The sequence below is a fragment of the Thermobia domestica genome, chromosome 15 (assembly GCF_964235325.1).
Source record: "Thermobia domestica chromosome 15, izTheDome1.hap1.1, whole genome shotgun sequence".
Classification (NCBI taxonomy): Eukaryota; Metazoa; Arthropoda; class Insecta; order Zygentoma; family Lepismatidae; genus Thermobia; species Thermobia domestica.
Genome location: NC_137468.1, coordinates 176,203,402 through 176,230,382, shown reverse-complemented (window position 1 = coordinate 176,230,382; position 26,981 = coordinate 176,203,402). Strand labels below are relative to the sequence as shown.

The 26,981-nt window shown below is 36.7% G+C and overlaps 1 protein-coding gene across 2 annotated transcripts in view; it reads left to right on the top strand.

Annotated features, from left to right (window-relative positions):
- Nucleotides 1–26,981, top strand: part of LOC145671965 (allatostatin C-like) — a 330,694-nt gene that overhangs the window by 163,629 nt on the left and 140,084 nt on the right. For both annotated transcript variants that reach the window (XM_081741159.1, XM_081741158.1), the window contains exon 2: nt 17,921–18,077. In XM_081741159.1, coding sequence (XP_081597285.1) covers nt 17,964–18,077 — 114 coding nt within the window. In that variant the 5' untranslated portion in view covers nt 17,921–17,963. The remainder of the gene's footprint in view (nt 1–17,920; nt 18,078–26,981) is intronic.

Sequence of the window (26,981 nt, the reverse complement as noted above, 5' to 3'; positions counted from 1 at the left end):
CTACATTTATTTTCAGCTAAGAAGGAGTAAAATCTATGTTATATCAGACATTAAGACAACATGCGTTTTGTTTGCTTGCTGTAGATTACTATTTCTTTTGAGCATCGATGACAAATGAGCCGTGAACCTATATTTTAACGTAGAATCCAAACCCCCAGAAATGCGTTCTCCGACCAGAAATCGTTAACGGGACTAAATGCACGCACTTTAGCCACGAGACAGTGGGAAATACAACCAGATGTTTTGTTTCTAAAAATTTTAAGATTACGTTGAAACTACTGTCCCTTTTTTCTTTTCTACATAACACCGTTTTAAAACGGGAGCATCCTTAAGTGAGGTTGACGTTGGTAAATTTGAAACAGAAGGTTTCACATGTGTACGTTGCTAACATGGAAAGTCCTATTCTAATTAAAACAAGGGGGTCTCCCTGCATTTCAGAGGTAATTGCTTTACGAGCCATAAGCAGCCTTTGAAGAGACGTTACGTTTTAGTCTACCACACACACACACACATAAGATTCTCGCGAGAATTACATTCATCTGCAACTTGGTGTGTGGTAGCCTAATAACACTTCATCAAACAAGAGATTATACATTCTCGTAACACATACACGAATACGTGTCTAGCATATGCGACCAATGATCAAGTAAGCATACACACTCGCGAAGCAATTGATACAGGTAGTTGTAAAGTACACGAGGCATATAAATATGCTTGTAAAGACCAGCCTTAAATTAAATCTTACATTAGAAACTCTGATGAAGGAGTTCCAAATTATGAAAATATGTTTTACATATAAACTTGGTGGATCTTACCAGATAAAAATGTTATATATAAACCTTAATGGGTTATGTTTCGTTGTTTGTACACAGTAAAAAAAATGGCTGTTTTAATTCAATACAATGGTTCTATGTCCCCCAAACTGTGTTAAATTTTGACATATGTGTGGTTCTAGTTTAACTCATCCCACTTTGAACTAAAGTGTTAAAATGGTAGTCACAAAATCAACCATCTGACATGATAAGGAGTCGTGTTAGTAACAGGCCATTTGTGTCTTATATGTTATCGAACAACTACTTTTACAAAAAACATTTTCTTTCGCATTAAACAGACATGACTTATGAAGAATAATAAGGTGTGTAAAGGGGAATAATTTAGTTTCCGGGGATTGAGTATAATAAGCAACGAAATATACAAGGTGTGTTCAAAAAGAAACCGAACTTTTGCTATAACATCTTTATTGCTCATTGTACAACATTTTAAACACTTTCTCCCCTCAAAATGGTCTCCTCTACTGTCAATACACCGTTCTCAACGTTTTTTTCCATTTTTGGAAATCCTTTTGGAACGCACTTTCTGGGATGGTGCGCAGGTCTCTCAGTGGTAGAGGAGGTCGCGGTGGCTCAGTGGTAGAGCGTTCACCTCTGGTGCTTGGGATCCCGGGTTCGATCCCAGCCCCCGCCAAGTGAACTTTGTGGTGGACAAACACCGTGTGCGTGGGTTTTCTCGGGGTTCTCCCGTTTTCTCCCACTTTCTTCATTCCACCATTTCATTCATCACTCATCATCATCGTCTCCTTTAGCCTAACCGACATAACCGTGGGACGTAAAACTCAAAGATTTCATTTCATTTTTTTTCATTCAACCTTTAGAAAATTGACTTAAACTATTGCTTTTGCAAAGCTCTACTTTCTTTTAAGCCCCAAACGGAAATATGATGGCAGAAAGTTTCGGAAAGTATTGCTATTTAAACTGCTAGCTTTTCATTTTAGATAGTGTATTTTTACAACGAAGGGGGGGGGGGTGCGCGTGCACCTTTTCATCCCCCTAAATCCGACCCCATATATATATATATATATATATATATATATATAGATAGATAGATAGATAGATAGATAGATAGATAGATAGATAGATAGATATGCCTGTCCGCTTGCCTCCTGTGTCCCAATAAATAAAAGCTGGTGTCGTCACTGTATATCAAGCGAATTCACCATCGTAAGAATATGCATGAAATATATGAAACAGGACTACTCCCATGAAATATATGTTACAGGAGAGTGGCCAAAGGATTTCCTGAAGACGATCATGGTACCGTTGACTAAGAAATCGTACCTAGAGAGATGTAAGGAACTATTACTTCTATATCGCATGCAGTAAAAATTATGATTTGAATTCTAAATAGAAAGAAGATTCTCTAGAAGAACAATAAATAGGTGGTGGAGGAGGAACAGTTTGGGTTTAGGTGAGGCAGGAGCACAAGAGATTCAAAAAGCATATTAGGGTAATCGGTGAAAGATTTATAAGAAAGAAAAAGAGGTGTATGTTGTATTTACTAATCTAAAAGAGACTTTTGACCACGGGAACTAGAAATTGTTGTTAGGAGTTCTACTCGTAAAGAGGGTTTGGTTGGAATGGAAAGATCAAAGACTCATAAGAAACTTATATATTAATCAACAACTAAGTGTTGGAATAGAGGAAAAAAGGCATATGAGAGTGTAACTGGTAGAGAAATTCGACAGGGATATTGTCTCTCGCAGACGTAATTCACTATCTATTTAGAAGAGATAGTGAAAAGAACCTATATAATTAATATATTGCATTTCCTTAAGAGGTAAAATGATAAGATGTATATGGTTTTCAGATGATATTGCGCTTGTAGCGAAATCTGCAAAAATAAATAAATAAATAAATAAAATAAAATAAAAAATAAACAAGTTGTTAGAAAACTTGGGGAAGGGCTGTGAAGAATATGGGATAAAAATAAATGTTAGAAAGACAAAAGTCATGATGACTGGAACCAAGTGGTCGGTATCAAATATAGAAATAGGCATGGAGAAAATAGAACAGATAGTTTTCGATATTTGGGAAGTATTATTAGTGATGGTAGTAAATGCGAACGTGAAATAAAAGCAAGGATAGGAATAACGAAAGAGGCACTGGCGCAAATCCCGGGGGTATGAGAGGGACATGTCCCCTCCAATCTTGGAACTGGGGGGTGACTGTCCCCCACAATAATCCGACTTGAAATCTGTTTTTGGGGAGAAATTTGATGATTTTTTGGCCGATTGGCACAAAGGAACGTGAAATGAAATTGATGTTCCCCAGAATAAGCCTCAAATCTGCCCGCCTCCTCCCAACGTTGGAGACAACTCTGCTTCTCTGATCCTCCATAACATTGTTTTTCAACTTCATAAATATTTTGGACATTGCAGTCCCGGTGATCTATCTTAGTTAAGAAACAACCTCATTTCATTTCTGTAAAGAATAAATAGTCAGCAAACATGTGAAGTATTTTGACAATAATTCCTCAACTACTGAACACCGTCGTAAACGCGCCTGAAGTGAAAAGGCAGAAACGAGGAAAACCAATTGTCAGCTTCATTTAAACTCATTTGGTGTTAATGAGAAAACAAAACAAAAAATCGCTGTTAAAACAGCAGAAGATCTCATTTATCTAATTACAAAATAACCCTCTTAACTAGAATTGGCTTTTAACCGAATCATTTCATTAACGACAAACCCACAAAACTCTGTCAATGTTATTCTATTAGGTTTCTAAATACACCATCAAACTAGATATTTTCTTTGGTTAATTTCGTAATTGCATTTGCACGTTTTCCTAAATTACCTTCAATATCAAATACGTAGAGGACAAAATTATTGTTTAACTGTGTACGTAGTAAGTTACTCTATTACGGTAAAAAAAAAAAAGATGAAGAAGTTCTTCATTAATATTATTAGCAAATCGTTTATACAGGGTGTTTCAAAACAACACCGACAACGTTTGTGAGGTGATTCCTGACACCGAGATAAGACAAAAAGTATAGACCAACCTGGGTGAACAAATGCTTCCTTTCGCAGTTATAGGCTGCCGAAAACATGAAAAAATGAAATTTAAAAGTCCATAGCTCCAAAATTATGGGACCTAACGTAGTCGGGCCAAGATTTGAGTCAGAAGAACTAGTATGTGTCCTATCCAAATACCCATGTTTCAGAATCCTGTGGTACTTTCGCAACAATTTTTATACAGGAAATTGGTGAGTACTTCAAATTATATACCCGTAGCCAAACTCCCTCTATAAACACTGCTTTGTGAGTATCTTAGGATACTGAAACATGTATTTTTGGATAGCTCACATATAAGTTCCTAAGTGAAGTTTTGACCCGAGTACGGTAGGTTCCACAGTATTGGAGCATTGGACCTTTAAAGTTCATTTTTTCATGGATCAAAACTTCCTTTTTGATTAAAATACATTGGATCTTTTGATCGAAAAAGAGCAATTGAGGTGCTCTGGCCGATTTGATTATATAATAAGTCTCTCTTTCGTTTGCAGCAACAAATTTAAACCCTTAAAATCATCGAGTTCTTAGACACAAAATTAAACACGCCTAAAATTTTCCCAATACAAATCAACGTATATACAAGCAGTATACTCTAAGCATTGTATTATGGAAGTGATCGGGTTGTCACTTGGTGAAGAAAAAGTTTAACTTCTGCCATCTATTAAGATATTTCTGTACCAAAGCTGATCAAGCCAACGTTAACACAATTTGTTGATCACAGATAACACTTAAACGTCTGCAATTGCAAGAAGCTAATAATCAAATATTTGAATAATAACGAAAGGAAACATGGATATACTCAGGTAAAAGAAAATTAAGGGAGTGGGAAAATTATTGAGAAAAGATAATTACAATTATCTTAGAGTCATTGAAACTATAAAATTTACAAATAACGATGTTAAATATTGTGAAATTTATAATAAAAAGCTGTGAACTATGCAATAACTTGTTTATGAAACAATAATCAGAGACATTTTGGTCTACTTTTGCTAGTTTATGAATATAATGAGTATTCAATATAAAATCAATCTCTAGATAGAAATTAGGTACTTCAAACGAATAAGTAATATAAGAAAACCAACTTTGAAAGGCGAATTTCCTGTATACTACCTAGATTTAATTCATGCGCCCATAAAAATATTGATCTAATCTTCCTTGTCTAGTGACTAACAAGAACGTGGTTCCGGTGAGTGAGTATTGAATGTGTTACAATGGTTCGAATTCCCCCATAAATTGTGAATTAACGTCTTACATTGATTCAATGTTAAAGAAAACTGAACTTCACAAAGATAATGAATTGTTATTGTCTCCTAAGTGATTTGAGCTGGGAGACATGAAAATATCTCACTTGGCATAGATGAAAATCAAGGACACCATCAGAAGTCATTGTTTAAAATTAGTTATTTTACAATTTGCGTATAAGTACGGCGCCAGGGAGTATAACATAAAAACTATAGTGCTACGAAGACAAACCAAACCTGTGCTAGATGGTCACTAAAAAGCACGAATAATACGTATATACAAGAGTTAGGACAAGGCCATTCTGGGGTTCCGAGAGCTAAGGAGAGGTTGCGTCCAAAAGGAGCAGGTGCGTCAGCGCTAAGTGTACGCGTAAGCAAGCGTAGTGAAAATAAGTGAGTTTTGACAATGATAGGAATTTCAATAGCACTTATCATGGTTTCATACTATAGTAGCGCTCTGTAAACATAAAAAAATGAAATGAAATCTTTAAGTTTTACGTCCCACGTTTATGTCGGTTAGGCTAAAGGAGACGGTGATGAGAAATGAATGAAATGTTGGAATGAAGAAAGTGGAACGAAACGGAAGAACCCGGAGAAAACCCACGCACCTGGCGTTTATCCACCACAAAGCTTACTTGTCATGAGCTAAGGTCGAACCAAGGACCCCATGTACCAGAGGTAAACGCTCCACCAGTGACCCACCGCGGTTCTATAAACATAAAAATAACTTCTGTACATTGGGCAGAAATACACGGCCAGTGGTAAATAGTACCTAATACAGTCATCTCTCACATGCACTCACTTATTTTACCTGTCGTAAAGCACTTGTAATGATTTTACACTAGTACATAATCCGAAATTTGTATACGCAAAATAATTACTTTGTGTTTAATTTTATCACCTGCAGCAATTTGTTCTATATAAACATGTCTTTGGATGAGAAGTATTAAATTTTATCCTGGAAATCTTCCAAATTGTGGTGCATCACAAATAAACCGGCTTAAGTTTAGGGTTGCCCCTCCAGTCTGAAGGTGTCCTTGGACTTTGCAACATACAAAATACAGTGCTTAAAGTATTAAAAATTGTTACATTGCACTTAACTTCAGTACTCCGTGTGCTTCACAAAAATTTAAAAGATTATCTTCATTATTTTTGCGCATCCGCTACACCTGTTCGTCATATTCGCCATATTTTACAACTACCATGCTGCTGAAATCTCGCAATGCTTCCGCATCCGGCAAATAGTACTAACTCCTACATATCTTTTCTCGTATTAAACATAACTCTTCTGTCGAACTTACATTCCTAAACTTCAAATTATCATTTCTTACCTCATTTCTCCTGTAAACTTTCTTGATTTTATGAAAAGCGGAGGGGTAACTCTAAATTTAAGCCAATAAACCAGCACATTAGGGCGTGTCGATTTTTCAATTTTCAAAATCCTGAAATGAGGGGTGCTAAAAAGTTGAGACCTGACATTGCACTTCGAAGCATATATTTACAAATTCGATATAATGTTGTTTTGCTAGGTAAATATCAGTCCAAAGTTTTGTCATTTTCGTTCTTTTTTTTTACAAATTTACTTTTGTTGTTCATAGATGGCGCCAGCGTTGTATTTCATTTATTGAGCAGAAATACATGCTTGTCAAGATTAGTTTTATCTATTTGCACATTGCTGAATTACAGTTTTAATTTTATGTCAAATTTATATTCTACAATCATTAAATTATATGCATTTTCAATTTTAAACGGGTGCTAAAGTTTTCACATTTATTATATAATAACTCCAAGGGTATAAGACTGAGAGCTTCAAATTTGAATGTGTAAACTTTTTCAACTAGACCTTATACTAACATCGCGGTTCCTTGATGTTTGTTTACAATGACTTCTAAGACAAAAACAAAACGTAATACATTTACACATAAGAGTAATTTGATTGGAACCGGCAGAGGATTGTTACCCTCTGAACTTCCGTCATTAAGCTATGTTGTCATGCAGAGCATTTGGTATGGTGTCGGCTTGCGTGCCACAGCTGCCAAATCTACTGCCGCCCGTATGAATGTTGACTTGATAACCGACAAAGACCAAAGGCTTGTGATTGATCACAATAAAGTGAAGAAACACAAGAAAAAAATAATGATATCCGTGGACTAGGAATTTGATGAGTTCTGTCAGCAAGGTATAATAGACTGCATCTTTTTTGACGGCCGTGAAGATATTACGAATGTTATGTTGGTAGCAGAAAATTCAAATCACCAGTTCCCTGGGATTATATAAGAACAACACTATTCTGTTTACAGCGAGCCATGTGGACGCTATCTTTATCATTTCACTCCTCAGAAAGATTGTGACAATAAAAAGCAAGCTGAAATTTTTGCTGATAATCTTGAAGATTTTAGAAGGGCATTGATAAAATCTTACAAGCAATTGGAGGTGATTCTACCAAGGTCAACACTGGTTGGGAAGGTCGTACTATGCATTGGGTAGAAGTCAAACTCGGTCGTAAGCTAAATTGGTTAGTGTGTGCTCTTCACACCAGCGGGTTACCTTTGCGACACTTAATCACAACACTGGATGGCATAATTTTGTCTAGCAATCAGTGGAAAAGTACTATTGGAGATATGCTAGACGCACTTACTGGTCTTGAAATTGATCCTTCATAAAAAAAAATCCCAATTGGAGAGCCTCTTATTGCGCTGAGTGAAAATATCGTAAAAGATTTATCTACAGATCAAGCATACGGATATCAGATTACACAGGCCATTCTCACTGGAAAAACTCCATAGGATCTGGCGCTTCTCGAAATTGGTCCAGTCAGTCATTCAAGATGGTTGACTACAGCAAATAGACTGCGTCGTTTGTGGGTTTTTAAACATTAACTTAACGTCAAATATCTCATAAATCTTAGACGGATACTGAAATACATTATTAGTGTCTATTACCCTGCTGGTTCAACATCAAAGTCAAGCATTGCTGGGAAAAAGGGCCACTCCACCTCTTGTTTCAACTGCAATAACTTAATATGCAGAAGCAGATTGTTGTGGATGCTGTACTTCAAAAGATACTTAACTTGAGAAGTGAGGCAGTACAAGGAAATCTCTCTGTACGTCCGAGGAAAACTCTTGCTATCGACCCCAATGCCTCGTTCCTGCTAGAGATGATCGACTGGTCTAAAGGTGTTTATGAACCTCCCTTGACATGCAAACTTTCAACAGTAGTAGTACAGAAATTTGTAGACGTTCCGATGAAAGTACTACAGAGGCCAAATCACGCTCAATCTATAGAAAGGTGTATGAAACAAGTCACAGAGGCAGCAGCAAAATTCTATATGCATGAGAAACGTGAGAGATACATGATAGTTCAAGAAGCAAGTCCACAGATGATGTCCGAAAATGAATCAAAACAGGATATAATGAAACTTGTTTTGTGAATAACTTGTGCGTTAATGGTATTGCTTACTTGTTGCTTTTCTTGAATGCATTTGTATTAAGTAAAACAAGGACAGCTTTATCACAAAATGTGACACAAATGTAGCATATATATATAGTAATACTATAGTAGTAAGTAAGAAGTGTATGAAGTGTATGATGCAGCAGTTACAAAATAATTCATTATAATTGAAAATTAGTGGTTTGTCAATGTGGTTGAGTAAGGTATTTTTAAAATCAATGAAAAATGGGTTTCTCAAGATTTGTAACAGAAACTACACACTTCAAACATAGAGAATGTTACATGTTTTTACTAAAACAATTATAAAGTATAATACTACGTAATCAAAACAATGCTTTCTGTTTTTAATAACTGCAATGCAATAATATAAAGTCTAAATACAGTATTTCAGTACGTATGTCTGTGTGTGCAGAAATTTTATTGAGTGTTTTCTCAAAGTATTGGTTATATACTCTTTCTTACTGTACCTCTAGCTTTATTAATATGTTTGATGAATAATAAAATGCTTCATACGGAAAATAATTTATTTTATAGCATTGCATGGCATTTTCGAAAGTATTTCAGTATGAAATTCCGAAAACTGCTCTTGTGCTATATTCAAATCTTGATTTACCTAGCTAGAATTTCTTTAATCACAAAACTAAGTACGGATTTGAATTTCTCATACCTAAAAACATACTTTTAAGACCCCTCATCATGAAAAATTGCAAAAAGTATATTTCACCCTCAAAAATGACACGCCCTACCAGCACATACGCTTCTGGAAGTATAAATCTTGTTCGCGGTCGACGCGCCATAGCCGGTCGACGCGCTATTTCAGAAATTCGGTTTCTTTTTGAAGACACTTCGTGTATTGCCGTCTATGGAAGAATTAATGCATCTGTTTCAACTGTCAAGCTTCAGTTCATTAGAGGGATTTTGTGTTGAGCTCGCATGCTTCACGACAATGTTCCCAGTTACACGGCTGTTTTCGACAACTCTGCAGCAAAAGATTGTGGCTTCGAAAAGGTTCAGTTTAGTAGCCACCCGACAGCCCATATTTGCAGCTGCAGTCTTGGCAACTACAGCCGCATGGGCTGGAGTATTGTCATGATATGTGTGATCTCAATTCACAGTGAGGATTCAAATGATTGTTTCCAACAAAACGATGTAGCTAGACAGATGAAACTGACACATTATTTCTTCCATAGATGGCACTCTATTCCATACACAGCTTATTAGCAGTGTTAGATTGAAACTTAAGGAAATACCCTCGTAGTTTGGAAGTCTAAAACCTTTTAAAATTTGCAGTATAGTGTATTTGAGTTAATTTAGGCATAAATCGTAGATTGTTGGATAAGATTTCTTTAGCAAAAGAGTTTCTAAACTTTTTAATTAGTTTCAGTTCAAAAACACACACACATGGCACATAATAAAGGAAGAAAGACTAATTACCTTCACTACAATTACTAGGAAGCTTTAGAAAATATTTTGTCTGATTTGGGAATGAATTACTTCAAACAGATTTTCCTGAGATGTCATAAGGCTTGTTCTTGCATTTTAATGTTCTTTTCAACTTTATTGCATTTTCTGCTTTTAAAGTAAAATTAAAATCTTATATCTACTTCTGTTATATTCTAATGAAGAAAATTATTTAAATACGAAACCTTAGAACAAAGAAATGTTGTTCATTGAATGTAGGACTTCATTGTCGCACTATTAAATTTCCCAGAACACTATTATCTCCGAAACAGTCTTTAAGAATTTTCAGAAGTTAAAGTATTCTATGCTTGAATACCTTCATAGTTTTATAGAATTCTATTGTGGTTAGAATTGTAAACTCTTCTGATTCATGAATTTTAGTTTGCCGTTATCTGAGAAATGACGATAGCTTGGAGACAATGCGACCTTACAATGAAACAGGAAACTGTAAATGAACTTTAATTTCTTTCCGGTAACGAGATTGTATTAGGCACTCTCGCAGGAACTGAGCTCGATATTACTCGCAAGAAACAATTATTCTCGTTGTTTCTTATCAAACAAATGGTGTCAAACACGTACATGGACAATATATATATACAGGCTTTGTCTGTAAAGTATATAATCAGGCTTTGTCCATAAAGTATATATACAGGCTTTGTCCGTAAAGTATATATACAGGCTTTGTCCGTAAAGTATATTTGCAGGCTTTGTCCGTAAAGTATATATACAGGCTTTGTCCGTAAAGTATATATACAGGATTTGTCTGTAAAGTATATAATCAGGCTTTGTCCGTAAAGAATATATACAGGCTTTGTCCGTAAAGTATATATACAGGCTTTGTCCGTAAAGTATATATATAGGCTTTGTCCGTAAAGTATATATACAGGCTTTGTTCGTAAAGTATATATACAGGCTTTGTCCGTAAAGTATATATACAGAATTTGTCTGTAAAGTATATAATCAGGCTTTGTCCGTAAAGTATATATACAGGCTTTGTACGTTAAGTATATATACAGGCTTTGTCTGTGAAGTATTATATAGGCTTTGTCCGTAAATTAATAAGACTGGCCACTGCGCTGCGCTCCAGTCGCCAGGAGCGCGCCTCTTGGCGGGCAAATTTGTGGTGGAGTCTAAGCTAAGCAATGCACCGGGCGCCAGCAGTGATGCCAACCCATGGAAAAAATCCCATTTTCGTTGGATTTTTGGCATTTTAATTTTTACGAAAGGGATAAAGGGAATTTTCGTAGAAATTCGCAACATATATGGATTTTTTTTTCATGTATTCACTTCATCGACGCCAATAAACTTCTCTATGGGCGAGAAGGAAACTAATAAGTCTTCAATAAGCGTAAAAACAGTACTAATTCTGAAATTTTGTTATTGTAAAACGCATTCTAGTATGGAAGTGATTTATACAGTGACATGAGAAACTAAATAATAATAATAATAATAATAATAATAATAATAATAATAATAATAATAATAATAATAATAATAATAATAATAATAATAATAATAATAATAGAAAATAAGCACCATAGAACTTATAATAATAATATAGAATAATAAACTCTGATACTTTAAACAAAACACCAAACGCGAATCGACCATCTTTCAAAATGTTTTACACGAAGTTACTCGAGATGGAGCTTGTCTTATCTAGTTTCAGTATATTCCATCGAGGATTACGATACAAATGTATGATGCAAAATGCTAATTTCTAACAACAAAAGATATTTGTTTACATTTTCAATTCCATCTTTTTAATTACTTATTCATAAGCTGTTTCATTAGGAAGAAGATCTGGATTTACTCATATATTGAAGAAAGTAATTGACATGCGCTAGTTTTACTTTTCATATTTTACAAATCTTGAAAATTGTATAGGCTGTGAGAAATTCAAGAGCAAAATGGCAATTCCAGCCTCTCAGGATGAGATTTTATAAAGTTTAAGGTTGGCGTCACTGGGTGGCAGTCGCGTCCGACCTCTCATGCAGTGACCCAAATCTGTTTTTTGAGTCTTTGTCACACACGCTCACCCTCAAACAATTCTCTCACGCTCAAGCTCAACCGCCCTCACTCACCCTCACTCTCAAGCAACTCGCTCACACTATAGCTCACTCGGCCTCACACTCAAATATTATTGATACCCTCACTCACACTCGCCCTCATTAAACTCGTTTAAACTCACACTTACCCTTACACTCAAAAATTGTTGATGTACTCACAGTAGCCCTCAATCGACTCCCTCATACTCACTCGACCTTACACTCCATCAACTCGCTCACACTAATACTCATTCGGCCTCACACTCACTGACCCTCACACTCAGAAATTGTTGATGGACTCACACTCACCTTCTATCGACACCCTCACACTCACCTCAATCGTCCTCACCCTCATTTACCGGTGAAGGTGAAGGAAAAAAAATTGGTAAGGGTGGTGCTTATCTCTGCTATGAACCATGTTACACTGAAACACTGTTGGGGTCTAAGACTTGGGTGAACTATTGTTGGCCATGAGACTCAAGAGCATTCTCGACACAAGAAGTACATTTTTAACACTTTCGATCCTAGGGGTATTCAAATTGAAAAAAAGTCCTGCGTCCTGGAAAAAATAAAGGTTACTTTTTAAAATCATATCTTCCTAAGTTTGTGCTCTAAACGGCTGAAACTCTGAAATGAAAGAAAAAGCACCAGTCTAATAGAAGATGCCGGTTTCTCTACAAAACGTATGTGAATAATCATTGCAAACAATAACTTTATTTCCCGCAAAGTAATTATGCTAGAGTGTTGTGAATGATAATGATACACCTTGTTTAATTACCTTTCTACAATGACTGAATGACATTTTTGATCAGGTTTGCCAGTAGACAATTCACAAAGCACTCCAAATTTCTTTCTCAAGTAAAAGAGCATACAAAATTCATTTCTGGTTGGTATTTTAAATTTCAAATGGCCGTGTTGTTCCGGAACGACATTCGGATTTAATGTAAGTTTACAGCCTGTCGTTCCGGAACTACAGCAGAGTTGAAAGTGTTAAATTCTGGACGGGAATTGACATATTTCTGTCTCGTGGGTAGTAGTAATTGCACTGGAATTTTATTCATTGGTCTGATGTGGTATCACTCATCTCTTGTTAGAATTCTTGTCAAATAATTAGGTGATAGATCAAAATTTATTACAAACCTTGCAATTACAAAAAGGACAGGATTGTAATGGGACGTAATGAATATGCTTCTGTATATACCCACCTTAAATTTACGAAAGAACTTGCATATTCAGGGTGCGTAAATAAACTGTAGTTTTGAAAACAGTGTAGCGTATACCCACCAAAAATTCTACCATTACATCACTGATAAAGGAGAAAATGAAATAAAATCTTTCAGTTTTACGTCCCACGCTTATGCCGGTTAGGCTAGGTGAGACGGTGATTATGGGAAATGAATGAAATGGTAGAATGAAGAAAGTGGGAGGAAACGGGAGAACCTCGAGAAACCCAACTCACACGGTGTTTGTCAACTACATAGTTCACTTGAGACGCGAGCTGGGATCGAACCAGGGACCTCGTGCACAAGAGGAAAAAGCTCTACCCCTGAGCCACCACGACTCCCTGATAAAGCAGACCATCACTTTTATGCAGTAGGCACTTATGAATTTCTCTTTTAAAATTTCTACATTTTTTTATACGTTTTACTGAGTTAACATTCAAAGAAACGCAATTTTCCAACCTATGTATGTTTTCTTTTCATATTTCGCTTTCAATCGAAATATTTTCACGTATTCATAAAATGTACATAAAGCTCTTACCGTTTATTGACTTTCATTTTTCTATTAGTATTATTATTGTTTACAAAACTGGAAATATTTATTTCTACTGTTTACCTTTATTTCCAGCTTGTCACTCGTGTGCAACAAAGAATTTCGATACTGATTCAAGTTTTGTTTTCTTTCTTTCTTTTTTTCATTTCGTGCGAGAAAAATGTTCATTTATTTTTCTCGTTCTCTCGACGAGTTCTCGAATTCCTTTTCACAGAAGTTACGATCAGTGACCATTATAGAGTTGCTTGGGGGAAATTTCTTCCCCAGCGTACAACATTCCATTTGGGGAATTTCTCCGATTGCTCTCAACCTGTGTTATCAGTATTTTTCAGAATGTTACTTCCACACACAAAGACACACACCACCTGCTTATTAAAATTCCACGCACTGTGGAAATCACCTAAAATCATCAAGAGATATGATATGATTGGATTTTGGACTTGCAGTTTAGCGACCCTTTCAGTAGCTAGACTGTATGGGACGTGGACTTACAGCTTAACGTGGAATCCGATCCACAGGAGCTTCTACCGGGAATGGAACCCTGATCTCCCATTAAATGGAAATGCAGATTCAGTATGATGCAAAATCACATGTCAACAACAAAAATTTGGTATTCTGTGAATGTGAATTTCGTACTTCGATTGAAAGAGCAACATATTCTATACTAAAAGAAATAACTTTGAATCATAAATTACTTCGTATGGTGTATGGTACTGTAAGGGACAGAACTATTATGCAAAAATTACGGAAAACGACTTGAAGCTTTTGTAATGTGGGTGTGGGGAAGAAACGAGAGAGTCAGCTGGGAAGAGCGGAAAACGAATAAGAGGGTGTTAGAAATTGTTTTGGAGAAAAGAACAATTTTAGATATTATTAAGAAAAGTAAGAGAAACTGGTTGAGACATTGGTTAAGGAGGAACTGTATCATGAGGGACATGCTAGAGTTTATGGTGGCAGTAAGAGAATTGACTTAAAAGTTCAGGGTCTGTTCTTCAACGTTATCACTTAACTTGACCTTCTACTTCTAATCCGATGAGAACAATGTTTCTAACCGCCCGCGCAAGGACAACTTCTCAGAAAAACTTCTAATAGATTCCGCCTGAGGGCACCACCTGTTGGAACAAGACCGTGAAATATGACGAAAACTATATTATCGTCATCTTTCACAGCAACTGGTTTCTTTGCTAGTTATTCTTTCCTCTGTGAAACCTTACGTATTTGTTACACCTGGCTATATAGTGTTGGGCAGAAAAAGTTATTTCTCTCAGTAGATTAAGCATCCTAGAATACATTTCATCTCTATGCTTAAATGATAGAAATACATTAAATCTTCCTGTTTCAACATTGATTTACATAGAACAGGAACAATAAGATTCTGATTGATTTGCAGTTTAGCGTTCCTTTCAGTAGCAAGGCTATATGGGACGTGAACCTACAGCTTATGGGATTCGAACCATATGAGCTCCCGCCGGGAACCGAATCCGGTCTCCCACGCCTAAGGCGTACACGCTAAGCGCTTAGCCACTAGGGGGCTTGAGCACAAAAAGAGGTACCGAGAGACTGTTTTTATGGAATTAATTGTGAATTCTAATAGTAAGTACAATATTCTTTCTTAACTCTCTATATAACCCGCAATCGGCCAAAATCAACTACTTCCGGTTTTAGCATTGATCATTAAAAAGTAAAAAAGATAATTGATATTGAGAAGCGATTTTCAGCAATCAATTAAGAGTTCAAAGAATGTATCCCATCTTTACTCTAAGTTATATGCTAAAACTAGAAGTGCTAAGTCTACTGCCATCTCTGGTTTCAGTTTTAATCATAAATTATCACGCCATAGAAAGCCACACTCCTTCTCGTGGTGCACAGATGACAGTGTTCTTCAAATGAAATGAAATTTTTGAGTTTTACGTCCCACGATTATGCCGGTTAGGCTAAAGGAGACAGTGATGATGAGAGATGAATGGAATGGTGGAATGAAGAAAGTTGGAGGAAAGGGGATAACCCCGAGAAAACCCACGCACACGGTGTTTGTCCACCAGAAAGTTTACTTGGCGGGAGCAGGGTTGGAACCCGAGACCCCAAGCACCAGAGGTGAACGCTCTACCACTGAGCCACCGCGGCCCGACAGTGTTCTTGTTTTGTAATTTACTCTTTATACTTAATGCTTAAATAATGCATTTTTCTTTATTGAACAACGCATTTTCTGTGTATATACGATTTTATACAAATATTAGCGGAATACGTGCTAAGTAAGCAATATTCAACTTTGATATTATACACATAGGTTGTGTGTGTATGTGTGAGGGAAAGGAGAGAGAATGAGTGAGCTACTGTTTCAATAGAATAACATCATCGTCACCGGAGACAAAGTAACTCTTAAAAGTTCGAAGTTCATCACCTGTCTTTCATGCTGAAGAAGAAACATCCCATTCCCTTAATTCTCCCGAAAACTTTCAACTTTTCTTAGATAGCAACTTTTAATTGGGAGATTGCTTTCATTTTTCCCGACACAGCAAACTTATAATTATTAAGATCTCTTGGTCCTAATGTCTAGGACAACCAACACGTAGGATACGGTTGTTAGTCTTTCGTATTGATCTTTTTCTATTGTACTTTTTCTTCTTTTGATATTTGTTTTTCTCCCTACTTTATTATTGACTAGCTGTAAGCATCTGTCACTGCCGGGTTTTAATTCAGAAATTGATTTCTATAAAAAAAAAAAAAAGTAAAGGAAAAGAATGTCCTTAAAGGAAAGTCCTCACAATCTTTCCATTGTTCAGTTACTTACCCGCTCTTTTTATGTAAGGTCGAGTCAATATGAATAAGAAAGAGCAACATCTTTATCCTGCCCTGTTATGTAATCCTCAACACCAAAATTGTCGTGTTTGTTGCATATAGACAAGACATTTCGGAAGATGGTAAATCAGTAAATTTTGCACGAGAAGAAACGTGCATAACTTTTGACCTCCCTGATACCGTCCCAAGTCGGAAAAAAAAAAACAGTTTTCTATACAATTAAATGCAATAAAACATCTGTGATCAAAATTTGGTGGTTCTAGACAAGCATTTATTATACGAAAAGCTGATGACGGACAGACATTATATTATTATTATTATTATTATTATTATTATTATTATTATTATTAGTAGTAGTAGTAGTAGTAGTAGTAGTAGTAGTAGTAGTAGTAGTAGTAGTAGTAGTAGTAGTAGTAGTAGTATTTAAGGTGGGTAGGCATCCATTTCAACTCATTACTTTTTGACAAATTTTCCTTCCCCACGATTATAGACTCTAAATGAAAAGAAAATGAAATCTTCCAATTTAACGTTCAACGCTTAGCCTATGCCCGTTAGACTAAGGGAGACAGATGATTAAGGCAAGTAATTGATGATGGAAGAATTTGTGGAATGAAAATGAGAAAGGAAACGGGAATACCCCGAGAAAATCCATGGACATGATGTTCTCCGCCACAAACACTTTGTCGGGGATCGAACCAGGAACATTCACACCAGAGGTAAGCACTCTACCACTGAACTACCGTTTCCCCCTTTAGACTTCTATGTAATGTTATATATGTAACTATGAATCTTGTAGAACGTCTGTGTCCGTCTGTCTGTCCGCTGCCCGTCTGTATGTCGAAAGCCATTACACCAAAAGCGGTAAAAGATAATGACAAACGGTTTTTAATATGAATACAGTGTTCTTAGGATAGGCACCATCTCCTTTCCTAACTCTCTTTTCAAACCGGAAGCGGTAGAATTCAATCATTTCCGGCTTCAACGTTGATCGTGAATTGAACCAAAACGGCAATCAGTCGATAGCAAGAGTTGGTTACTTAGAATCAATTCATCGTACCAAGAATCGAGCTTGTATCAGCGGGATTAAGCATGTATCTCGTATATTAAAGGCGCATGGTGCGCATGCTACTTGATAGAACAGGTAGGAAGGTTCTGTTAAAAAAATACATTCATAATTCAAGGTTAGAATTTTGAAACATTTGTCTTGTAAAATAATTTTTACTAATATGTTGATTTATTACATAATGTATAACTTTTTTGAGTGTGACGCTATTATAAACTGTTAACTTTTGTCCTATTCTAGATTCTCCACTCCCCGACGCTTCAACAGAACCTTCCGAACAGCAATGATGACAACCAAATGTATGTTGATGTTGGCAGTTGCAATGTTGACCTTGAGCTGGGCATTTGGAAAGACATTGGGGCAGCCAGAGAAAGAAAGATTCATTAATGATCTTGATGTGAGTACATTGTTTATGTATATCCCATCCAGTTGTTGGAAAATGTTATTCTTCATAAACTTTTCTTTTTAAGAAACAAATCTTTACTACAAATTGATTTGCAATAATTTCACCAGATGCAACCCCAAATTTGATGGCCTATAGGCTAAGTCGAGAACCAAACTTCTGCGCACCGAAACATTTCACAAAATTATATGGCAGACAAAAGTCTACCACTAGACCAAGCTTGATCTAGATGAGACTCTTTTTTAAAAAATAATAACCAAAAATTTGATTGTCTATAACTTGAGAATCGAAAACCTACGTACCATATTTTACTTTGTATTATATATATATAATGCAAGGTATATATATATATATATATATATATATAGGATTTTTAAAACAACACTAACAAAGTTTGGGAGGTGATTGCTGACACCAAGATAAGAGGAAAAGTATACACCAACCTGGGTGTACAAATGCTTCCTTTCGGAGTTATAGGCTGCTGCCGAAAATATGAAAAAATGAAATAAAGGTCCGTAGCTCCAAAACTGTGGGGCCTACCGTAGTCGGGTCAAGACTTCACTTAGGAACTAATATGTGCGCTATCCAAAAATACATGTTTGAGAGTCCTAAGGTACTAACGCACCAATTTTTATAGAGGATGTTTTTCTACGGCCATATAACTTGAAGTACTCATCAACTGCTTCTATAAAAGTTGTTGCGAAAGTATCGCAGGATTCTGAAACATGTATTTTTGCATAGGGGACATACTAGTTCCTAAGTGAAGTCTTCACCCCACTAAAGTAGGTCCCATAGTTTCAGAACTATAGACCTTTAAAGTTTATTTCTTCATGTTTTCGGCAGTCTATAACTACGAAAGGAAGCATTTGTTCGCCCAGGTTGGTCTCTACTTTTTTTATTTTATCTTAGTGTCAGGAGTCACCTCCCAAACGTTGTCGGTGTTGTTTTGAAACACCCTGTATAACGATAATCATGCCTGTTATTGGATATGATTGCGAAACAGGTTGATTACTCTGAAGAAAGAACGTATACGGAAAGTTTTCGAGAATAAAATCCTTAGATGAATATTCGGATACAAGAGGAACAGGCATAGTGAATGGCTGAAACTTCATAAAGAGAAATTGCATAACTTGTACTGTTTATCAAATATTGTTAGGGTCATCAACAACTCTAGGAGGCTTAGGTAGGCAGGTCATGTAGTCAGAATACAAGAAAGTAAGAACACATTCGAAGTTTTAACTGGAAATCGAACCGGAGAACAATCATTAGAAAGACCTAGGTGCAGATGAGAGGACAATATTAAGATAGATCTCTCAGATATAGGAATACGAAGTAAAAACTGGATCCAGTTGACAGAAGTCAACGGAGAGCTTTTGTGAACACAACATTGAATCTCCGGCTACTATAGGCCACAGAGTTAGTTAGTTAGAAGATCAAGTTACAGGTAGTACCAACATGGGCTACTTTGGGTCTAACTTTGATTCTGATCGGATGATTGCAGTTTGAACTCGTACAATAAAATGGCCTTGGTTTATTTTTTATAAGGAAAAATATCAATGCCAGGCGAAAATGCAACGTAAAGTTAAGCACCTCATACGGGAGCTACGGGATCTGCCAATGAGGGAATAGATTCACATCAGTGGGCCATACTTGTCACGCCTCGTCTAGTTACTTTCGAATAAAATCCAAGCAATTAGTGGTGGTGTTAATTAGTAAGTTTTTCGGGGATGATTAATTCTTTGGCCAATGAGCTTATCATGACTAGATCATCATGCTTCAAGTGCTGGCCCATATCTGTATGTTTGGAAAAGTGTTCTTAAGGGGCGAATAAGGTCAGCTTCAGGACCGCAACTGCAGGGGGGCTAAGGGGTCTGGCCCTTCTAGATCTTAACACAAAATGCTATTAACTTATTAATACAAAAAACACAATTTAGCTATGTATAAGAGAATTTTTAATGACTTGGCCCTCCTAACATATTCATGCCCCCCCCCCCAAACCTCTGTGGCTGGTTGCGGGCCTGGTCAGCTTCATCCATTATGAAAGCTTAGCTCAATATTTAAGACACGTACTCATACTTTATCACTTGAAAATACAGATGCAAAAATATATTTTCTCTTATCATTATATTCCAGTAAGGAATTAAAGAGGATTGTTTTGTAAACCCAATAAAACGAAAGCTAGTTCCCGTACTTTTTCCTTAGCTCTCAAGCTCTCCATTCATGTTTTTATGGAAATAACACTTTATTTGAAGTGACATGTGTGTTGTGCCATACACACATATCTAAAAGAAGAGGAAAAGCTACAATGTTCCATGCTCTATCGTACTGGGACATCGTCTCTCTTCTTGGAAAAATACGTTAAAACTTATTTCACCTTAGTTTATCTATTTTCCATTTCAATTGAATAACAAAATTGCTTCATTCGTTCCTACGTACAGTTTACATTGAGGCAACGTTCATTTTGTTCTGTTGATAGTGGAGCCCATACAATAAATTAACAAGCATTCTTAATTTTGAACTCGCTTTGATAATTAAGGATTTTACATGACATGCTGATTATACGCAATAATCTATTACGTATACTCTATTACACCTTTGAATGTTCACTCATTTTATTTAATTATATCCTTGACAGTATTATCTTACTTAGCTATCTTACTTTACAGCTATACTTAGTTCTTTGTATTATAGCTAATTATGTGACTTGTTCATTTGTCAGGTGTTCAGTCTGAAAGACGGCGACTCAATCGTAGAGCCATCACCGCTTGTACGAGGTATCCTGGCTTGACCACAGCTCATTTGAAATGAAATGAAATGAAATCTTTGAGTTTTACGTCCCACGGTTATGCCGGTTAGGCTAAAGGAGACGGTGATGATGAGTAATGAATGAAATGGTGGAATGAAGAAAGTGGGAGGAAACGGGAGAACCCCGAGAAAACCCACGCACACGGTGTTTGTCCACCACAAAGTTCACTTGGCGGGAGCTGGGCTCGAACCCAGAACCCCAAGCACCAGAGGTGAACGCTCTACCACTGAGCCACCGCGGCCCCCACAGCTCATTTGAGTTGTTGTGTTTACAGTAGTGTCCATCAGTTTTCTCAACATCTCCCTCTCCTTCCACATTTTCACTCCACCAATTATGTTTTTATAACCATTCACTTTTGTCTCTCATCCTCAGTAGCATCATTTCAAAGTTTGGTTGAGAAGGGGGCCATCGACATAAGTACTTTCATGTTTATCATTAATGTCAGGTTACATCATATATATACCTAGGTATTAAATCTTTTCAAAAAATGAAATCTTTAAGTTTTACATTATGCCAGTTAGGTTAAAGGAGACGGTGATAATGATAAATGAATGAAATGGTGGAATGAAGAAAGTGGAAGGAAACGGGAGAACCCGAGGAAACCAACGAGCACAGTGTATGTCCACCACAAAGTTCATACGGCGCGAACTAGGATTGAACCCGGGACCCCAAGCACCGAAGGTGAACGTTTTACCACTGAGTCACTGCGCCCTCGAAGACAGCATTTCAGTAGGAGGTAGAATGATTAGGTATGTACAATTTGCAGATGACATGACGCTTGTTGTACAATCTGAACAGAAAATCAATAAGATGTTAGAAAACTTGAGAAAGGGCTTTGAGAGTATGAGATGATCATAAATGTTAGAAAGACAAAAGTCATGGTGATTAGAACGAAGGGGTTGGTGCCAAATATAGAAATAGGAGAGAAGAAAATTTAGTTTTTGATACCTTGGTAGTATTATTAGTGATTATATGAAGTGTGAACGTGAAATAAAAGCAAAGATAAGAGTAGCGAAAGAAGTCTTTAGGAGAAAGAAAATACTGTTTTGTGGGGTCTTCAATAAAGAGTTGAGAAAAAAAAAACTTATAAAATGCTTCGTGTGGAGTATTGTACTGTATGGATCAGAAACATGGACATTACGCGAAAATAACGAGAAACGAATGGAAGCTTTCGAAGTGTGGGTGTGAAGAAGAATGGAGCGAATTAGCTAGGTCGAGTGGAAAACGAATGAGAAGATATTCAAAATGGTGGGGGAGAAAAGAACAATTTTAGTTATTATTAAGAAGAGAAAGAGAAACTGGTTGGAACATCGGATAAGAAGGAACTGTATTATGAGTGACGTGCTAGAGGGTATGGTGGCAGGAAAAAGAGGAGAGGGCTAAAGACACTACAATTAATGGATATATATACTACAATTAATGCATGGGCCGGATTTAGGGGGGTGTTCAAAGGTGCACGTGCACCCCCCTTCGTTGTAAATAGACCTATACACTACCTAAAGTGAAAAGCTAGCAGTGAAAATAGTAATACTTTCCGAAAATGTCTGCTGTCATGTTTCCGTTTGGGCTTAAAAGAAAGGGAAGTTTTGCAAAATCCATAGTAAAAGTCAATTTTCTAAAAGTTGAAAGAAAAGAATTCACCGAGAACAGACATTTAGCATTTCCAGGGCATTTCCCCATTCACACCACAGGTGCCTAAAGGCATTTAAAAATTTCTATTCAATTCAAATATACTGGTGTACCCCCTCAGAAAATCCTGGATCCGACCCTATATATATAAACTCAAGGAAACAATTCCCTTTGCCCCTCTAAATGACGCGCCTACCCATACGTTTTCTTTAACCTAAAGGGATTATCCCTGAGACGAAAATTTTGTGTTCATTTTTAAAGAAAAGAAAATTAAACCGGGCATACTTAACTGCTTTTCGTAGAAGTATTCGCTAGTTAATTAGAAACAAATGCATTTTAAATCACAAGACGATATATATACCTTTTTTAAAAAGAAAATTATTTTCCAAGCTGTTGCCACAATAACTGCAGCATCATAACAGTTTGTGAAACAATTTCATTACACTAGCTTCAAAATCTGTTTTGAACGTATTTAGCATCATAATTTCAAGGGAATTTACAGCTGCTAATACATCTATAAATAGGGATTAAAGGAAGCAACGAGAAATTTACCCACAAAACACTGCACACAACGAAGAAGAAGTGAAAACGAAAGTTATTGTAAAACGTAGCTACCCGCTCATTAATTTAGCGTCGGTTGCTCTCATTTGAATTCCACCCTGAGAAGAAACCATTCTGAGTTTCTGCTCTCGTCTATTGCAAAGGCTACTAACTAAACTTTTGCTTCAGCAGAAATTTTTAATTAAAATTCAAGTCTACTATTTCTGGAAAAGATTTTATGTTTTAACGTTAACAAGTTTATACATTTATTTGCGGGAAAATATGAAGCAAGGAATTTTACTGAATCATAACACGTTCTCACTTTTAGATAATGAGCGAGATAGTATTTCTACTTTCTTTATTATTATTATTATTATTATTATTATTATTATTATTATTATTATTATTATTATTATTATTATTATTATTATTATTTCTGTGCTGTCGGCATCTAAGGCCATTTAGCCCGTCACGTAGCTATATAATTGATGACGTCCCTCGGCGAGCACACTATCCAGGGAAAGGGAAGGAAGGAAACGGCCTGGGGCCATCATGTTTAGTACCATCCCGGCATTTGCCTGGTCTGAATGAGAGAAATCCAGAAAAAACATCACACAAGATGGCTGGCCTGAAAGAGCTGTTACACTTTTTCGATCGAATTTCCCCACCAGGAATCGAATCCGGGACTGTCACTCTTATTATTATTATTATTATTATTATTATTATTATTATTATTATTATTATTATTATTATTATTATTATTATTATTACAAAAACATATGGTCACAGCTAACAGTATTGTGTGTCAACGTTGGGAGAACACAAAAAGTAATATATATATACAATCTGTTAGTTACCAGCAGGAGCAAATGCACTGGGGGTCCACCAGGTGCAGATGCCCCCAAAATCTCGATTAGCATTTGTAGACTTTCATAACAGAACTATACTTGTTTAACATACAAATGATTTATGTAGGTTAAAGGTATTGTTTTATGCCTCAGCTGAACAGTTTCTTTTTTTATAAAAATAATCTGTTCTATCATTTTTTTTTTCTAAAAATATAGGTGATAATAATTAATAATTACTTATCTTCTTCTCGGGTGCACAATAAGACAGGTTCATTAACCTCCCCCTGAAGAATATTTTGGAATCCTTCTAGCAAATATTCCTGGTTGGTCTGCTAGTTACCAGTATATATATAAATGTGCCGAGGCGAGTGTGGCAAATCAGTTGTTAACGAGTATGCGTTTTTTGTACGTGGTCCTGAGTTCGATTCGCAGTTGGAGAGTCTTCAGAATTTTAACTGTCCTCGATCTCTCTGCGTTCGTGTCTCTGTCGTATCCGGTAGACCTGAACAGTTCGAAAAAAAACTCAGAAAATATATTTCTTTAAAATAGTGATAGAGCTCTCACGTCTGGTGCGTGAGGTTCCTGGTTCGACTCCAGCTTGCATTAACTGTGTTTTCTGGTGACTGTTTGTGTAGGTTTTCTCCGAGTTATTCCGTTTCCATTTACTTTCTTTATTCTGCCATTTAGCTCAGTATCAGTATTACTGTTTTTCTCTTACCAATCGTTGAATGCTAAACTTTAAAAAAATAAAAGAAAAACTGTAAATTATTATTGGGAACAGGTGACATATTTTTAAACGGAATAATTGTTTTTCTCTGTATCTTCTATTAACAAATTCAAAAAGAAAAGCACGAGTGACAATTTACTTTCTGCCTTGTCATTTGTTTCAACTCAGTACCATGGGTCTTGGAATAACCAGTGGCGTATTTAAGGCGAGCTTCCGGGATTAAGTCCTTCCTCCTCGAAATTTTATTTACTATTTTATAAAGTAAATGAAACATCTTGCAGAATTGTCACGTTCCCAGGAAAAAAAAATTAGCAAAGCCCCCTCCCCGAAACAAAATTGTAAATACACCACTAGGAATAACCAATACTCGTGTCTCTAAATTTTACGATTTTGAGTAACCGTCGATAGAAAGATCGAAATTTACGAATAGCTAATTTAACTGCATATTGTATACAGTGAGTCACCCACAACAATTCAATTTTATATTACATATCATACTTGCAGTAAGTATAACTTGGGAATTTCAGAGGCAAAATGGGATTTTTTTGCCCCTTGAGATGGGATTTTATAATATTGTAGGTTGGCATCACTGCATCAAACTCGGTATCTCATGAATGAAGTCTTCGTCGCTTAGGATTCTGACAGCGATTCGTACATCTTGTAAAATCAGGTAAGGCACTGGCAATCTCGCACTCAGAAATTTTTAGGGGCAGTCTGATAAGACACAACATCTACAAAGAATTGAACCCAGGGGCTGCTAAATATGCGATTCGAACTGGCATTGGTCGCTGGAAGTGTGACGTCACGCGGAAGAGAGGAAATCGCGTCCTCTGCTTTTAGCATATACTTTTTGTATTTTCCGAGCATATTCTAACTTCATTTGATTGTTGAAACTACATAGAGACAAAAGTATTACTAATTTTAACACTACAAATACGCAGGGTAAATTGCTATATTATAATAAATTTATATTAATGTTATCATCCACTCATTGTTATTGTTTTATGGATATTGATAGGAAATGTTAGTGATAATTCTAATTGCAGCCCTCAGAAGTCACAGAACCCGGAACGTTAATTGTTTTTCCTTGCACTGTGTTTCTTCACTGTTTGGGCTTTATTTTTTTAGGTTGAGATTGCTCAAATAAATGTTCTTGTTTTTACATGTGTTTCTACTATATTTTGGGTTAGTTCACGGAAAATGTGCCCGAATAAGATTCGTAAGCGCGAGTGCCAGGAGGCTAATAACTGTAAGTCTCATTAAAGGATCTGAGCCAGAACCTGACTAAGCTCGAGCCTGAATGAAGGATGTGAGCTGAAGCAAAAATGAGTGCAAGCCCTACCAACGCCAGTGAGCTCGAGTCCCACTGAGTGTTGAAGTCTGAGCCCAAGTAAGCGCTTGCCCGAAAGAGATAAGAGAGCACGAGCTCCAAGGAATCTAGTTAGTGCAAGCCTCATTGAAAGATATGAGCCCGGGGCCAAATAAGCACGAGGTTCAACGAGAATAATAAGCATGATCACACCAAATGTAATGAACCACATTAGTGAAAACCGCGCTGGTATCAGTGAGCTCGAGTTATATTGATGGTAGTGAGAAAGAGCCCAGCTGGCGGAAGTGAGCCAACACAAGTGAGCACGAGTCCAATCCAGATTAATGTGCCCGAATCCAAGCAAGTGCGTGACCAAAGGAGACTAGACAGCGCGAGTTCCAAGGAGCCTAGTGTGAGTCCTAGACCAAGAAAGCGCAAGCCTCAATAGCGCGAACCCCACTGAAAATATGGAACCCGAGCCCACATTAATACACACTGGTGTCAGTGAGTTTGAGCCCCATTGATGAGTGAGCTCGAGCCCAGTTGACGGGAGACAGCACGCGCGAGTGAGCAAGAGTCTAATTAAGATCAGTAACCCCGAACCTAACTAATCGCGTGCTTGCTCGAAATAGATTAGGGTGCGCGATCTCCAAGGAGCTTAGTGAGAGTGAGCCTCACTGAAGGATGTGAGACCGAGACCGAGTAAACGCGAGCCTCATTGAAGGATATGAGCCTGAGCTTGAGTAAGAGCAAGCCTTAACGAGAATAGTGACCACTGAAAGTAATAAATTCATTGCAAGCCCCACTGACGTTATTGAACACGAGGTCATTAATGGTAGTGACCCTCTCTCTGCTTGTTTTGGAGCATTCAGGATTCCTAATCTATTCCACCTAACTTGCTTCGGAGCTCTCTGGAAATCCTGCTGTGGGCTGCTTCGGGCTTGCGCACCACCTTCCATCTCTCTTTATATTAGAAAAGATACGTTATTATAATATTCCTATAAATTGTTTATAAAGGATTTTATAATAAAAAGTAGTA